This window comes from Durio zibethinus, chromosome 3 (genome assembly GCF_047325235.1).
Source record: "Durio zibethinus cultivar Kanyao isolate XHJ-2024 chromosome 3, ASM4732523v1, whole genome shotgun sequence".
Classification (NCBI taxonomy): domain Eukaryota; kingdom Viridiplantae; phylum Streptophyta; class Magnoliopsida; order Malvales; family Malvaceae; genus Durio; species Durio zibethinus.
In genome coordinates, this window is record NC_143164.1 from 6771911 (window position 1) to 6788032 (window position 16122).

The window sequence follows — 16122 nt, forward strand, 5'->3', positions numbered from 1 at the left end:
AAACTTCTGACATGAGCTTGACTTTGATCAGAAATGGTTCAGAAAAACAATCAGTTCTGCTGATCCAAGTCATGGATAGAGAAAAGAAGAAGCCCTCCTTTTCTTCCTATAGTCAAAAGTTCAAAAAGCACTATTTTGAAATACGTTAACCCTTTGAAAAACAAGATTTAAATTAAGGCTAACAAATCAGAAAAGAAGAAGAAACAAAACTACAAGTACCAGACAACCCCACTTCCCTTGGGTAATATTAATCAACAAGAGAGAATTTCTGGGTCCCAAACCATAGACCAAAACGACAACAATTAGGCCAAATGATAAGCAAAGTCATCTGATCTGATCTAATTGCTAGAAATCTGCTTTTGAAGATATGTAACAAGTCATTTCAAGCTTCTGCCCCTGTCAAAGATAAGCTCTGAAAAAACTTGACCTTAGGTTATGCAACAAGTTGTTTAAATCCAAAATGAAACAAAGGATTTGGTTAAAGATAAACAATTAGAGTCAGGTTTGGATCAAGATCATATCACTTGGGATCATAACATTTTGAATGTTATGAATTTGGATTCTTAATCATTAACGTTGATCCTTTTATTTAATTATGTCCTTTTTTTTTTTTTGTATAAAGAAAGTCAAAATCTTAGGTAAGGGGAATTTATAATTGCAAGTGCTTGTTGGAAAATCCAACTTTCTTGGAACCATTTTGCTTGAATCCCAACCATTACTGTTTTAAAAGTAACAAGTTAGTTCATTAAAATTAGGCATGACTTTTCAATGTGGTAAAGAAGGGTTCTAAGAAATCCCAAAGAAAATGTTCTAGGCTATACAGTTTCTCTAAGTTGACAAAGTCTTAGAAATATCTCACCTTGTTCAAGCTTTTCATCATGAGTAATTAGAACTTCTAGACCTCCTAAGTGTTTCAACTCATGTGATATAATTGTTTCTTTTAACAAGGAAGTTTCCACAAAGCTCGATACTCAATTGAAGTTTTATTTAATTCATTCCACTAATATGAATAACAAAATATTTTTCAAATATATTTTAAATCATTTGATTGCAACTTATTTCTTTTTTAGATAAATGAAAAAAATTTTGGTTGCCTTGACTTGAACTTGGTTTTCCGTACTGAAAGTCGAATACCCTAATCAACATTGCCACTTACTAGAGACGTTAATTTCATCCAAATCTGATGTAAAATCTAATTTTTTATTTTAATAAAAATAAAAATGGATATTAAATTTTGGTGATAAAAATAAGAATATAATGATTTTAAATTTTTTATTGGGTTTGAATATATAGATTGGTAATATAGTATCTTATATTTCTCTCGTACTCGTATCTTATATATTTAATAAATTAATTTTTTATTAAATAATATAAAATTTATTTTGAATTTATTATAACTAATATATTTATAAAAAAATTATTTAAATATATAAGATAAAAATTTAAAAAACTATAAAATAAATTTTTTTTATTTTTTTAAAAGTATAATAACTATCGATACTCATTAAATATGCACGAAAATAAAAATAAAGATAAATTTAAAATATTTATTAAATATAAATATAAAAATAAATATAATATAAAAAATCAAAAATAAAGATAAAAAATATTTTACCCGTCTTATATTATACCAATTAACATCCCTACAACTTCACTTTTATTATTAAAAATTTGAATTTTTACATTGATCTAGTATTTCTTTTTATCTGGAGATCTAAAAAAATTTTGAACCTACTTTTGGAACAGAAAAATCATGTACCGATTACTGACTCTAGTGCTTAGGTGTCCATTAATATGATATTTTAGATATAAAGATATATATATATATATATATAAAAAAATTACGTCTTAAAGGTTTATTTATTAATATTAAGCCTTGGAATGTCATATTTATTAATTAACTTATTGTATATCATTTTTTTTTCATTCTAAATTCGTATATGAAAATATTTTTCTGTTCAAAAACTATAATGAAACCATGGAGGTTCATTTAATGAATTATAAAATGTCTGTATAAATAGAACAAATAATGGAGAAATAAGTAGTTATGCAACTCAATATTAGCTAGTATACTACCCATGTGATGTTTGTACATAAGGTAAATTTAAGTTACATTATTATGCTTTAATGTAACCAAAAAAAAAAAAATCAAAAGGTACATTTCATCAATAAATTATTGGTATTATAAGTTTTTTGAACAAATTCTTCACATTATACTATAATACTAAAATTAAAGATGAATTAAATCCGAAAAAAATGATAACATTTAGTAAGTTTGAAATTTAAATCATAATATTTATAATCTTTTCTTTTCTTTTTTTCTAAATTACGATATCTTTTGCATAAAAAAATAAAAGTGAATTAATATGATATTATTTTTTATAAAGTCAAAATAAAGTTACCGTTTGTATATATTAACTCAATCATAAAAGTTTAGGTATAACAATTAAGGCTAAAAATGATCGGATTGTTTCTTAATTGAAAAATAATTCAACTCGATCGTATTCGATCCAATTTGTCACCTTTGGGTATAAGTACATTTGTTGATTTAAATTATTAATTAAACATAAAAATGTTAGAACTAGAGGGTTTTAGTAGATTTATACTTTAATTAGTAACTTTTACAAATGCATGTTTTTTCAATAAAAATTTTAAATATTTATTAAAAACTTTACTTCTTTTTTTTTTTTATATAAATTACAAGAATAAGGAAAAGTTACAATTAACATAAAATAGTATATGGCATATTAAAATTAATAAATTAAAGTAAATGAACAAATCAATCGACGAACCAACACATAGATAAATTAATCATAAAATTGAATCAAAGTGAACTAGAGGTTTAACTCAATTGATCTTTATAATTATTATTAAAAAATAACATTAGATATATTTAAAATTCAAATATCAAATTTTATAATTTTTTTTTGTTCATATTGCTGACTTATTTTATATAAAAATAAAATAATTTACGCATGATAAAATTTAAATATAAATCTTTATGATTTCAGATTTTTTTTTTATTATTAAAATAATATCTCATTGACAACTTTACTTTTATTTTGTTTGCCTAAAAATTCAAAGTGCAAGTTATAATATATATCTCTAAATGGAAAAGTAGAAAAAAAAGTGAATGTTACCAACAAAAAAAAAAAAGTCGGGTTAACCAAACCGGCCAAAAACAGTGTTTGGTTCATGACAAGGTGGCGTGACTGGCGTGGACGTGAGTTACACGAAGTTGGGGGGCCAAAAAACGACAGAAAGTCAAAACGTTAATGCTACCTACCAATCGGTCCAACGCGCGTAATTTTCATCAAAATTTCTTCATCCCTATAAAACTTTACGTCGAAAATCACAAAACGCGAAATAAAAAAAAAGTTTAAAGTTCTTCTTTTAATATTATTCCCTTTTATCACATCGCCAGCTCCGCCTGCGCCTGGCTCCTTTCCTCCTCCTCATTTCATTAGATTCTCTCGGCCATGAAGCAACGTAGCCCCAAGAAAATCTCCCTTAAATGGATCCCATTCCTCTGCATCTCCTTCTTCACTCTCGGAATTCTCTTCAGTAACAGGTCTCTCTCTCTCGCTTTGAATCCTTTTGATTTGTCAATTCTTTCTTTGCCTTTTTCTTTTATTTTGGATTGATTGATGAACTGGGTCAGTGTTGTGCATTTTCTTTTTCTTTCATTCTTGGGGTGGAGTTTGTGTTTGATATCTTGATAGCCATTCTATTTTGTCTACAGACTGTGGGTCCCACCTGAATCCAACGGTCAGCTCTTGTCACAACATCGACGAGAACAGGAGTTGCAGATTGTCTCCGAGGATTGCGATACTAAGAAAGTATGTTATCTATTATTTTCACTATCACAGTTTAACTTCATTTTTTAAATTTTCTTTTTCTTTAAAACAATTTTTTGGTTTCTAAAGGAAAGTTTCAATATGTTACAGAAGCCTGCACAAGATAATGATGTAATGGGTGAAGTTTTGAAAACCCACGAAGCAATTCAGTGAGTATCAGTTTGGGTTCTTATTGTTTTAGTTAAAAATTTATTTTTCATTTTGGAAAAGTCTTGGCTAATAATTTCTTTGTAATTTTGATCTTTGATGAGGCCTCACAGTACACTAGACAAGTCAGTTGCAATGCTTCAGATGCAGATAGCTGCCTCACATAGTTCTCAGGAAATGGAGGACTTGAATGCCTCCAGTGCTGTCTCAGCCTTGGATGATGGCCCACCGAAGAAGAAAGTGTTTATGGTCATTGGGATTAACACTGCTTTTAGTAGTAGGAGGCGGCGTGATTCTGTCAGAGAGACTTGGATGCCACAAGGTTTTGTAGTTTCCATAGCTTTTTGAGGTTTTTATATTTGATTAGTTTGTTAGTATTTAATATCCCAAATGAATTCTTATGTTTATGTTTGGCCAGGGGAAAAGCTTTTTCAGTTGGAGCACGAGAAGGGGATTGTCATTCGTTTCATGATTGGCCATAGGTAGATCATCTTTATGCTCTTTGTTCAGTGCATACTTTTGAAAGCAAGGCTTGAGCAAGAGAAAACTTTAGTTTGAATTTAAAAATTTTGATTAATATTCACTATTCTTGGCACAAACGCTGAGTTTGAAGTAGGTATTGGAATGATTGGCAATGTTAAGCAAGTGACACTTGTTACAATGTGATGAATATGGGATAAATGTACTTGCTTCAGTATGATTTGAACTGACATAAGTTGTATCTGCATTGTTTGACCTAGTGCAACATCCAACAGCATTTTAGATAGAGCTATTGATTCAGAGGATGCTCAGCATAAGGACTTCCTTAGACTGGTTAGACAGCACTGCCGCAATAATTTTGGATATTCTTATGAGATATTATGGCATTTCATACCAATAGCTGGTTTCAATCTTATAATACAGGAGCATGTTGAAGGATATCACGAATTATCTGCAAAAACAAAAATTTTCTTTTCTACTGCAGTTGCACAATGGGATGCTGAGTTCTATGTCAAGGTGGATGATGATGTCCATGTAAATCTTGGTACGTTTGTCATCTCCTATTTCATTTTGTTTTTGTTATCGAAGATATTTAACACCCTACATAAATGTGAAGAAAAATTTTTGAGTGTTTCATGAGTTGAATTTCTTATGCATATTTTCTCAAAGGTATGCTAGCTGCAACTCTTGCCCATCACCGTTCCAAACCCAGAGTCTATATTGGGTGCATGAAATCTGGACCTGTTCTTTCGCAAAAGTAATATCCTGGTGATCTTTTATTGTTGATACTGTTACTGTTCAATTTGCTTTGCTCCCTGCTGCAAATTAGTTATGTAACTTTTGTTGAATTCCTTTACATTCTTTAGGAATGTCAAGTACCATGAACCAGAGTACTGGAAATTTGGAGAAGAGGGGAACAAATACTTTCGACATGCAACTGGGCAGATATATGCAATTTCAAAGCATCTAGCAACCTACATCTCCATAAACCAGTGAGAACTTTGATTTTTGTCTGAAAGTAGCCTGTTTTATGTTTCTATATTGCTTTGCCTTATTAAGGATTCTGATTTCATCTTCATGGCCCTTGTTTGTGTGGGCATTTGGCAGTGCCTTTACAATCATCCCCTTCCTTGACTTCAGTTTTCTTGTTGTTTTCATTTTTCTCCAAGTTTAATCACTTAGCTATTTTTTATTACTTCGAGCATAGCAGTACTCAAAACATTGAAAATCTTTCTTCATATTGCATAAATTCTGTTAAAATTGGGAACCATTCAAGTCCTTAAATAAGTGTAAATCCAAATGAAAATGCCTAAGAACATTGAAATGCTGATCAAATTTATATCCTTAGCCTATATGGCCAAATCAGATTAGATGTTGTAAATTTGCATCTTTGAACTTCTGCACCCGATAATATTCTGCCTTAAAAGAGGCATGGCTAATATTCAGAGTGATACTGATTGATTGCAGGCCTATATTGCATAAGTATGCTAATGAAGATGTGTCCCTTGGTTCATGGTTTATTGGCCTTGAGGTTGAGCACATAGATGATAGGAGTATGTGCTGTGGGACTCCACCAGGTAATCTTCTTGAAGAATATAAATAATTTAATCTTGTGCCAAACTTTATATGAAATAGAGTTAGTTCAAGCTACCATGAGGACCAATAAATGGAAAAAAGGAAGTAAGGATGATGGATTACATGTTTATACAATGGTAACAGATGATTAGATGGGTTGCATTTGCACTCAAGGGCTTCTTGCTGTCGAAGTCTAGCAATTGTAATATATTTTTTTTGGATTTGTTTTATCAAGTGTTTGAGTTTGTGTTATGCATAGCAAAGTATGCAACCCATATTCATCCAAAGTTGTTACAACTTATTAGGTTGAACCTTATTAGTGTTGCTCTGAATAAGGAAGTTAACATTCTTTTCTAGTTTGGTCTTCCCTCTAACTCATGTTTGTTTCCTGCACCACAGATTGTGAGTGGAAGGCACAAGCAGGTAATGTCTGTGTTGCATCATTTGATTGGAGTTGCAGCGGAATCTGCAAATCAGTGGAGAAGATCAAAATTGTTCATGAAAGGTGTGGCGAAGGGGACGATGCAGTTTGGAGCAATTTATTCTAAATTAATTTGGATAGGAAGGTTTTCGTGGCCAAACAAGATTAAGCATTTGTGGTTGATGATCAAGGAGAAGCAGTTTTCGCCACTTAGGTAGGAGAAAACAGTGCATCTGGTTTCGGTACATATCTACAAACACATTTTCCCAACATTTAGGGGAAATCAAATACGAAAATGGTAAACAAAGATAGGAGCTGATTTCCAGAAAAGCTTATAGTAGCATTCAACATATCTTTCAATTCTTTTGTTGGGGTTTAAGAGGATATGATGGTATGTTTGTACTCAAAAATTGCTATAGTTTTTTTTTTTTTTTTGTCTCATTTTGCATAGAAATTAGATATGATGTGTAAGGGAGGTGAATAGAATGGTGGTCCAAAACTCCAAAAGCTAATGTATGGCCACATTTATAGAAGCTTGTAAAAGGTTGCTGCTGCTACAATTTTTGAATGCTTTTATGAGAATGGTAAACGTGATGAAGACCAAATAAATCTGTAATCAGTTCCCCACTGGAATCAATCATCCCTTTCCAGGGAAAGCCAATGTTTTTATTTTATAATTTTATTAGTAGTAATTGCTAAATGCTTTTTTGAAAATTATGAAATTCTGGTGATAATTATTAGTAGTAACTTTTTTTAATATTGCTGATTTTTTAATCATCAAATATAAAAATTATTATATTATAATTTATATTTATACATAAATATAAAATATATTTCTTATTAAAATTTTAAACTATAGTTTTATTAAAATTATATAAATTTTATTAAAATTTTAAATTATATGACAGAAGAGACACTAGAAAAAAAAATATAAGAACCCAACAAAAATCACATTACAACTTACTCAATTTAAATCCCATTTTATTTATAAAATTTCCAATTATTTTTTTAAAAAATTTATTTGCTGTAACTTTTCAATCCTCGGCAACCTCACCTGCACCTGCACCTTCTATCACGCACTCCTGAATAGAAGACTTCTCTTCTAAGCAAAAGTTCTCTCTGGTTCTCTCGTCTCTGATCAACCTGAGCTCAGAAATTGTCAAATATTTGGACGGTGGTTAGCAAAAAATGGAGAACGCCGACATTTTCTTAGGATTGCAAGATTTTCTAGAGCGTATGCGCCAGCCTTCCGCTGCTGATTTCGTCAAATCCATTAAAAGGTCCTCTAAATCTTTGATTATTTACTCTTTCTTTTTCTTTCCAGTGGTCATATTTAAATGTATATAAAGACTTAAGTTAGAACGTGATTTCTGACGAATTGGAAGTGATTGTTTAATGTTGGTTTCATCGATGATTTTATCGTTGATGGCTTGAAATTCAAGTAAAATTCCCGATATGGAAGCTGTTTTTTTGTAAATTAATTGCCAAATAAAGCCTAATTTTACTTTCAGAAGGATTGGTATGTTTCCTGTCTGGCAATCATCATTTCTGTATTTTGACTTTTGAGTTGAACGTGTCGCCATATTGCAGTTTCATAGTTTCGTTCTCTATCCATGCTCCTGAGCCCGAAAGGGATAGTACTGCCGCACAGGCGTTCTTTGCCAAGACGGAAGCTGCTTTTCGAGCTCATCCGCTTTGGGCTGGATGTTCAGAGGAGGAGCTGGACAGTGCTGGTGAAGTAAGTTGCTGATACTAATTGTACTTCTATATGCTTAGGTCATGTTTGGTGCATTAAATTACTGAACTTTTTTTATGTTTAGGCAACTTCTTTTATGAAAGGGAAAATTCTTTGCCTGGGGTTGATGTATTTACTTTTTTTTTTTTTTTAAATACAGGGATTGGAGAAGTATGTTATGACAAAGCTATTTACCCGTGTGTTTGCTTCACTTCCAGATGATGTGAAACATGATGAGCAACTTTCTGAGAAGATGGCTCTTCTTCAGCAATTTGTTCAGCCTGAGAATTTGGATATTAAGCCAACCTTTCAGAATGAGACATCATGGCTGGTAAGTGGTGGAATTCATGTTCAAGTGATTTCCTCTTGCAGTATGTAGTAACTTCGCCTTCTGCGTTTGTTGTTTCTGTAAAGTATTTATGTTTTTGCTGTGTTTGACATTCTATTGTTTTGAGAACCCTTTTAACATTTTGTAGAGTATACTTCTAGATATCTTCCATGCAAATAGTGAAATGATTTTAGTATTGACTGGAAATAACAAAACATTTCAAGGTGTTGACTCCTTTGAAGTTAAGAATTGATGGTTTTATCTAGAAACCAGAAGTGAACTCCTAGTTAATAAGAAGCTGCTAGGGGTTATCAAAAGTCCATCATGTTGAAGCCAACAAAAATAATAACATGTTTGTTAGATGCGTCCAAGGACAGAATGTTGATAGGTACCAATTGTAATATCCTAGCCCAAATGATAATTGAGCTGGACTATTACCAAAATGCATTAGTTTATTTTAGAGATTAATTACTAAAAAAAAAGTGATTGAGATATTTTATGAGAGAAAATCTAGCCATTTTTGTTTAATGTGAAACAGAAAAGAAAATGAGAGTTATTCCTCCTCGTCTTCTTTAGGGTTAGGGAGTTTGAAAAATCAAGTTGGTATTTGAAATCAAAGGCTACAATCGTATTAATCACCTAAAGGTGAGTATACACCCTTTTTTTATTTAAGAAAAATATCACGTTGATTATTGTTATTTGGAGTTGAAGTTTATTAGGGAAAAACCTAGAAAATTTATAAAATCTCTCATTAATCTTCATAATCTATTTGGGTAAATTATTAGGTTTTGTTTACTTCATGTTATTAAGATTTAATGATGATTACTGAGTGGATTTTAAAGGCTGAAAGTGGGGATTTGAGTTTTTAAAGATTGAAGAAGAAAATTTTCTTTTGGATGAGATGCTATTATTTACAACAGTGAATTAAAATGAAATTCTGTATTAATTGATAAATTATTACGAAAAGTATTATATATCATTGGAAAGCTTGTTAAATCTACTTTCTAATGAAATAAACAAAAGTCAATTCCGAGTTTTCTATGAAGAGTTGTCTGATTTTTACTTCAGGATGTGTAGGTTGCTTAACAGAAATAGCAGCAGGGAGGAATTACAGAAATTCTTTATTTTTATAAAATGAATTACGAATGGAGCCATACATCTTTAGAAAGCATACTGAGTCTACTTTCCAACAAAACAAGCAGAACCGAATTCCGAGACTCCTATGAATGAATATTAAATTTTTGCTAAAACGTATACATGCTGTCTGTCAGCAGCATATAACATGAATTGCAAAAATTATTACAACTAATCTATAAGGAATTATGAGGTAGGCCATATATAGTTAGAAACCTTATCAAGTCTAGTTTCCAATGCACTAAAAAGATCTTAATTCCGATTTGTATATCTTGAGATATGGTCTTTCTAATGAAAGAAGCGCAGGCTACCAGCATTAATTAGTTGAGTTAACTCTTGTATTATTTAGTTGTTTTAATATAAATTACCTCTAAAAGGGTTGATTCATTTATGATATGTTGAAATGACTTTGAATAGGCCGTTAATTATTTTGAAAAAAAAACTAAGTAGTGGAATCTAAAGAAGGTAATTAGAATCTCACACACTTTGCTTATTTTTGAACTTATATATATATATGCATGTTTCTAAATCAGTGAAGATTTTTTTTTTTTTTTTTGTTTTCAATACATAAAAATAGGATCAAGCATATGATTATTTTGCATTTTGCTATATAAATGATGAATCATGCTTATGAATGAAATTTGAAATTGGATTATGTTTAAATAATGATTTTATGATAGCTACAATTTTTCATCCTTAGGAAGTGGGATTATCAACACCTAAACTAGTTTTATGACCGTGGCTAATGGATTATAGTAGTTAGCATAGCCATTATCATATGGCCCAAGCTAACAGGTTATAGTAGTTAGCATAAGGCCTTGGCTGGTAAGATATAATAGTTAGCAATGATAATGAGGATGAAATTATCGATACGGCCATTATCACGGGTTATAGCCATGACTATAGCAAATGATGAACTAACAATAATGATAATTTGTGAGGATGAATTTATGATTTTAAAGATTGATCCATGATTTGTATAAACAAAGATTACGAAAAGAATTGATGATGATTTATGATGATTTCTAAAGATTGATTAATGGTTTGGTTTGATTACAATATTTGTATGACAACATATGTTGCAATGATTTATGAATTGATTGTTTTAATCTGTAGTATGTATGAAAATGATGCTTGATCATATAAAGGGTGTGAGCCTATACTTGCTGAGTTGTGGTTTGCTGATTCCCCTTTTACTTTCTCTTTACAGATGATTAAAATGATAAGTATGGTTAGTATTGTGAGAAGCTAGAAGAATCTATTCATTGGAGACATTATTTGGCGAATAAGATTTTATGAAATAATGTTTTTTTGAGTTGTATTAGACGACATTAACTTTTTGGAGACTTGTTATTTAGTTGGTTTATAGATATTAAATTTACTTGAGCACATTATTTTATTTGAGAATTTTTCAATGATTATGGTTAGTATTGTGAGAAGCTAGAAGAATCTATTCATTTGAGACATTATTTGGCGAATAAGATTTTATGAAATAATGTTTTTTTGAGTTGTATTAGACGACATTAACTTTTTGGAGACTTGTTATTTAGTTGGTTTATAGATATTAAATTTACTTGAGCACATTATTTTATTTGAGAATTTTTCAATGATTATGAAAAAGGTTTCGTATTGCTTTGGGGTTTTACTTCAATATAATATGGCCGTCATGTTTTAGTCTTAGAGTGTGACACCAATGGTATCATCATGTCCTTAATTTCTTTAGGGCCAGGAAGATGGAACATCTAAGTGCAAAAATTCTCATGAAGGAAGGAAAGTTCATCTTATTGGTAGGAATGTCTCTTCGTAGAGGATCTATTTTCCTTAATGGATCCCTGGTTTGAGCCCAAAAGAGCTTCTGATAATTTATCTTACATGGTAGATTCTTGCATGCCTTAATCCCAGCTTAAGATAGAAGTCTAAATTTGTCTTGAACTCATTGTAGAGCACTCCCATGGCATGACCAAATGAGGGCTGTGCACTCATGAAGTGGTTTTCTAATGCCACGAGGCCTTGTGCCTTGATAACATGGCAAGACATTGCTGATATCTATACTTAGAAGGCAGCTGATAAGTTTCATGTCCTTTGGAACATATGCTTATTTACATTTTAGATATTCTACAGAAGCAAAACCATAACGATTGACTCATATGTGCATACTTGAAGATGCATAATAGATAACCGTATATAGCTGTTATTTTATCTTGTTTGATACCTCTATTTTTTTTGTTTTTCAGTTTTGCTCCTTATTATATAAAATATTCACCATTTTTTGGGATCTTCATGCCTCACTAATTTTCATTTCTCTATAAACTCTACATCTGATCGATGATATCATCTTGAGCAACAGTGAATTTATTTGATCATGTAGCTCACTCTGACACAGTACTTGTAGCTCCAATAGTTGGTAATGGCTAATTTTTTGTTGTACTGACAATTAAATAAATGCTATCAAAGTAATGTATCAGTTGAAAGCTGAAGGTCCAGGCTTATTTGGCTGCATTTATAGAATGTTGTCCTTAGAAATATTTTCAGAATGAGAACAGCCACGGGTATTTAGTTTTGGGTGCAAGATACCTTGGAAGTTGATTGATAAGTTTTTCTCTTTTACTCGAAGTAGGTTTGTTAGATTTGCTGAATTTTATCAACAAGAGAGGCTGATAGTAATGTAGATATAGGATTCTGTTTTCTGTCTGAACCAGTTACTTATTGCAAGTTGTCTACAATCTCTTCTCCCACCAAAAAAATCAATGTCCATCAATACTTTGTCTTGCATTTAACTTATGATCTACTAACTTTTGGGCAGTTGATCCTATCATATTTTATGCCTCTACTTTTTCTTGTTTCAAGAACATATATTTATCACGTGCAAATAATGTCCCAACATTTGAGTACTGTTTGATTATAGATCTGGTTTATTTCTGAAAAAGTTTTTAATCAATGAAGCTTGTATATTCTATCTTGTAGTCTTGATCCTAAATCTATACTTTATGTTGCCAGCTTGCACAGAAAGAGTTACAAAAAATCAATACGTACAAGGCTCCAAGAGACAAGCTTGTGTGTATCCTCAATTGTTGCAAGGTTATCAATAATTTATTGCTTAATGCTTCAATTGCTTCAAACGAGAATCCTCCTGGAGCTGATGAATTTCTTCCTGTTTTGATTTATGTTACCATAAAGGTAAGATCAGTATTTATGCAGGATTGGTTTGTTTAGTTGATTATCCTTCCATTTAGAAAATGATTAATAATGTATCCTTCTCGTGGCATACGTTATGTAGGCAAATCCACCACAGCTACACTCAAATTTGTTGTATATACAACGCTATAGACGTCAATCTCGATTAGTTTCTGAAGCAGCCTATTTTTTCACTAACATGCTCTCTGCCGAGTCTTTCATCTCAAATATTGATGCAAAAGCCCTTTCAATGGAGGAAACTGAGTTTGAGAAAAACATGGAGTTTGCTCGAGCTCTTTTATCTGGCCTTTCAACAGATTTGGATGGTTTGTCCAGTCAAATTGACCAAATTGCTGGACATGATCCCCCGGAACCTGCCGAACCCAGACGTCAAACTCTTAAGGAGGACCATGCTGTACGACCCAAATCTTCTGAAATAAAACCTTCAAGTATAGAAGATCAGTCGTCAATCACTAAAATTCCATCAATATCAGACTTGGAGAATAGAGGGGCAATTATGCTTCTGAAGGAGGCTCAGGTGAGCAAAGTGTTTCGAGAGCACCCATACATGTTTGCTCACGCTGGTGACTTGACTATCAATGATGTTGAAGACCTGCTAAGTAACTATAAACAACTCGTGTTCAAGTATGTTTGTCTTTTGAAAGGATCGGCTGGTGGTTCTGCAACTTTTCCTTTGTCCGGTTCACAAGCTCAAGCTGAACAACATGTTGAAATAGTGAAGGAAACTGAAGATAATAGAATGATGGAACAAAATATTGGGTTGCAAAACGATACCAACAGGGTGGATGATGGTCCAAATAGAGTTTCTAATCAAGAAAATATCAAATCCAACTTCCCAAAGGAAGAGGCCATTGCATCCTCAGAGGGCAACCATGATGACACCTCTGAACAATAGCTGATTGGAAAATATTTTTTCTGGATCATGTTGGCCTTTCAATATAGCTGTAACCAATCCACTAGGGTTTTTTGTTTCCAATTGATGCCGTGAATGGAATGATGTCGTAAGTTGAAATCAAAAGGCAATGGCGGACCATCTTTTTAACCTTGAACTTAAATGACAGAACATTTAGCTGTCTAAAGAGAGAGAACCCTGGAAAGGTGGTGAGGTTAGCATTTGGTTTGAGAATTCATCATGCCTTATAAATGTAAAATTTTTTTTGCAGTAAGTGCCCTGGTCCAACTCAGCAAGGCGTTGTTCCAGCACAAATACATGATAGGTGCGATTCCTGTATCATCTTTGTACACTATGTTTTTGTTTCTGAAAAGTAGGAAGATTTAAACTTGGAACTTATGTTGTGAAGCAAGGTGTGGCAACCTTTTGAATTATAGACCAATAATGCCCTTTTTTGTCCTATCCTACTATAAAATCCATTTATAATTATAATTATTTTTATTATTATGCTATAGTACCTCTTTTATTTTAATTTCTTGACGCCGGCCTAGTTTAGCTGCTTACCTTTTGGGACAGTTTCCATTAATGCCAAAACTATGACCTCTCTCTCAATGGAAGTTGACCTGACTTGCCAGACCTCAATTTCGGCTTAATTTCATCTATTTCTTTGATAACCCTGTTTACCTTGCAACCAGGAGTTCGAGTATCGGGGAAAAAAATGTCATAATAACAAATACTTCACCAAATCTTTATCCTTTCAAAGCCATTATTTTGTTCTTTTTCTTGTACGAACATTGGGTATCTCCTTGTGTGGCATGCTTCTCCAACCAATAGTGTACAACATGAAGCCAATAAGATAGTTGCAAAATTTAGATCATGGGTTTTCTGTTATCCGCTTGTTGTCAGGACTTGGGAGAGAGAGAGAGAGAGAGAGGGGGTTCCATGTAACTGATCATACAAACCAAACCATACAAATCTGACAAACAAATACAATGTATAAAGTTTGAAACAATTATTTATGAAACTTTGAATAATTTAGGCACACATGGATTGGGAGAAATGGTGGATCACAGACAAAGCATGTCTTTCAAGGTCAAGGCAATCTCTCTGAATGCTAGATGTTCAGTTAAGGTTCCTAATTTCCTTGCTAGCATGTTTGCCATTTCAACTTTCACCATTTTCAGGTCGCCTCCTATACGCTATTTATCCTTTACACTTCTATATTTAGGGCATGGAAATGCTAGTTGTAGGACCATGCTTAAACTTAAACCATGGTAGAAAATAGAAATAGTTGCCCTTTTCTTTTATTATTAAAATATCACTCAGCATAAATAAATTAGTCATAATACAAGATTAAATTATATAAGAATAATCTTTAAAATATACTAAAAGGAAAAAATGCTAAAAGGTGTCTAATTACACTTGCTTTTTTTTTTTAGATAGTCTAATCACACTAGTTAACTATACCCTTTGTTAGGAAATGTTTTTACATGCATGCACTGTTTTCCTCAAATTGAAAAAGAGATAATAAATTTATGAGTTTATATCTGATGCATTGTTAGTATATAAAATTTATATACTAATAGTAATTGATATCACCTTATTAATTAGTAATTATTAATTCTTAAAATAAATATATAAAAATTTATTAAAAATTTATTTATTAATGAGATGATATAATTTAATTTATTTATGATATTATGTGATTTATTAATAATATATAAAATTTATGTACTCATAGTTTATCAAATATAAATATTAAACTTATTACAAATTTATTTTTTTAAAAATATTATTTTAATTTGTAGCACTAATCACCCTTAACATAAGTTAAATATATTCTTCTTATCGATGCATTAAAATTGATCATATTAATTACTAATTATTGTGTTTAATAGAGGAATGTAATACTAAGCAAAGAAGGCACTAGGAAGATAAGAGGATGGAATGGCGGAAGCTCCTAAAAATGTACTATTACTTCTATTTACGAAGCAAAGCCCAACTTTCACGTGCTCTCCACATTTTGAAGTACATGGTCTGTCGGCTGAGCTGTAAGCAAGGATCTTCGTATAGGAAAAAAAAAAATTAGAAAAAATTGATTTAAAATGGTAGTTGTTCGATTGATTTGAATCGATTTTTTTATTTGATTTAAATTAAATTTAAATATTTAATATATATAATTTAGATTAAAATATAAATTAAATTAAATTAAATTAAATTATATGTTTTAAATTTTTATAAAATAAAATAATTATTTTATATTTAAATTTATTTAAATATATAAAAAATTATATTAAAATAATATATAAAATAAAAAATTAATTTTAAAAATTAATTAATTTAAGTGATAAAATAAAA

General features: G+C 31.1%; 2 protein-coding genes across 4 annotated transcripts; both read left to right on the top strand.

Moving 5' to 3' along the window:
- The first annotated feature begins 3363 nt into the window (after positions 1-3363).
- On the top strand, positions 3364-7136 carry LOC111296631 (beta-1,3-galactosyltransferase 7-like). Of its 3 annotated transcripts, none has more exons than XM_022891067.2 (11): positions 3364-3571; positions 3743-3839; positions 3948-4006; positions 4109-4326; positions 4423-4486; positions 4745-4817; positions 4908-5028; positions 5154-5241; positions 5351-5476; positions 5952-6061; positions 6459-7136. In XM_022891067.2, exons 1-11 carry the CDS (start codon positions 3480-3482, stop codon positions 6605-6607), a joined length of 1197 nt encoding a protein of 398 aa, XP_022746802.2. In that variant the 5' UTR covers positions 3364-3479; the 3' UTR covers positions 6608-7136. The 3 variants fall into 3 exon arrangements, with proteins under 3 accessions (XP_022746802.2, XP_022746876.2, XP_089614448.1); XM_022891141.2 differs by having other exon boundaries at positions 4118-4326; XM_089758322.1 differs by having other exon boundaries at positions 4745-5028.
- A 363-nt stretch (positions 7137-7499) lies between these two features.
- Positions 7500-14276, top strand: LOC111296768 (vacuolar protein sorting-associated protein 9A-like). Its single transcript, XM_022891248.2, has 5 exons — positions 7500-7760; positions 8071-8218; positions 8376-8546; positions 12675-12854; positions 12955-14276. Exons 1-5 carry the CDS (start codon positions 7669-7671, stop codon positions 13765-13767), a joined length of 1404 nt encoding a protein of 467 aa, XP_022746983.2. The 5' UTR covers positions 7500-7668; the 3' UTR covers positions 13768-14276.
- Positions 14277-16122: the final 1846 nt, after the last annotated feature.

What these genes read in the sequence shown, in the direction of transcription:
- LOC111296631 (XM_089758322.1), top strand. Translation starts at nt 3,480, where the DNA reads ATGAAGCAACGTAGCCCCAAGAAAATCTCCCTTAAATGGATCCCATTC. An exon ending in GGACCTGTTCTTTCGCAAAA is followed by an intron (nt 5,242 to 5,350) that starts GTAATATCCTGG and finishes TACATTCTTTAG; the next exon opens with GAATGTCAAGTACCATGAAC. An exon ending in GTGCTGTGGGACTCCACCAG is followed by an intron (nt 6,062 to 6,458) that starts GTAATCTTCTTG and finishes CCTGCACCACAG; the next exon opens with ATTGTGAGTGGAAGGCACAA.
- LOC111296768 (XM_022891248.2), top strand. Translation starts at nt 7,669, where the DNA reads ATGGAGAACGCCGACATTTTCTTAGGATTGCAAGATTTTCTAGAGCGT. An exon ending in AGCTGGACAGTGCTGGTGAA is followed by an intron (nt 8,219 to 8,375) that starts GTAAGTTGCTGA and finishes TTTTAAATACAG; the next exon opens with GGATTGGAGAAGTATGTTAT. An exon ending in AGAATGAGACATCATGGCTG is followed by an intron (nt 8,547 to 12,674) that starts GTAAGTGGTGGA and finishes TTATGTTGCCAG; the next exon opens with CTTGCACAGAAAGAGTTACA.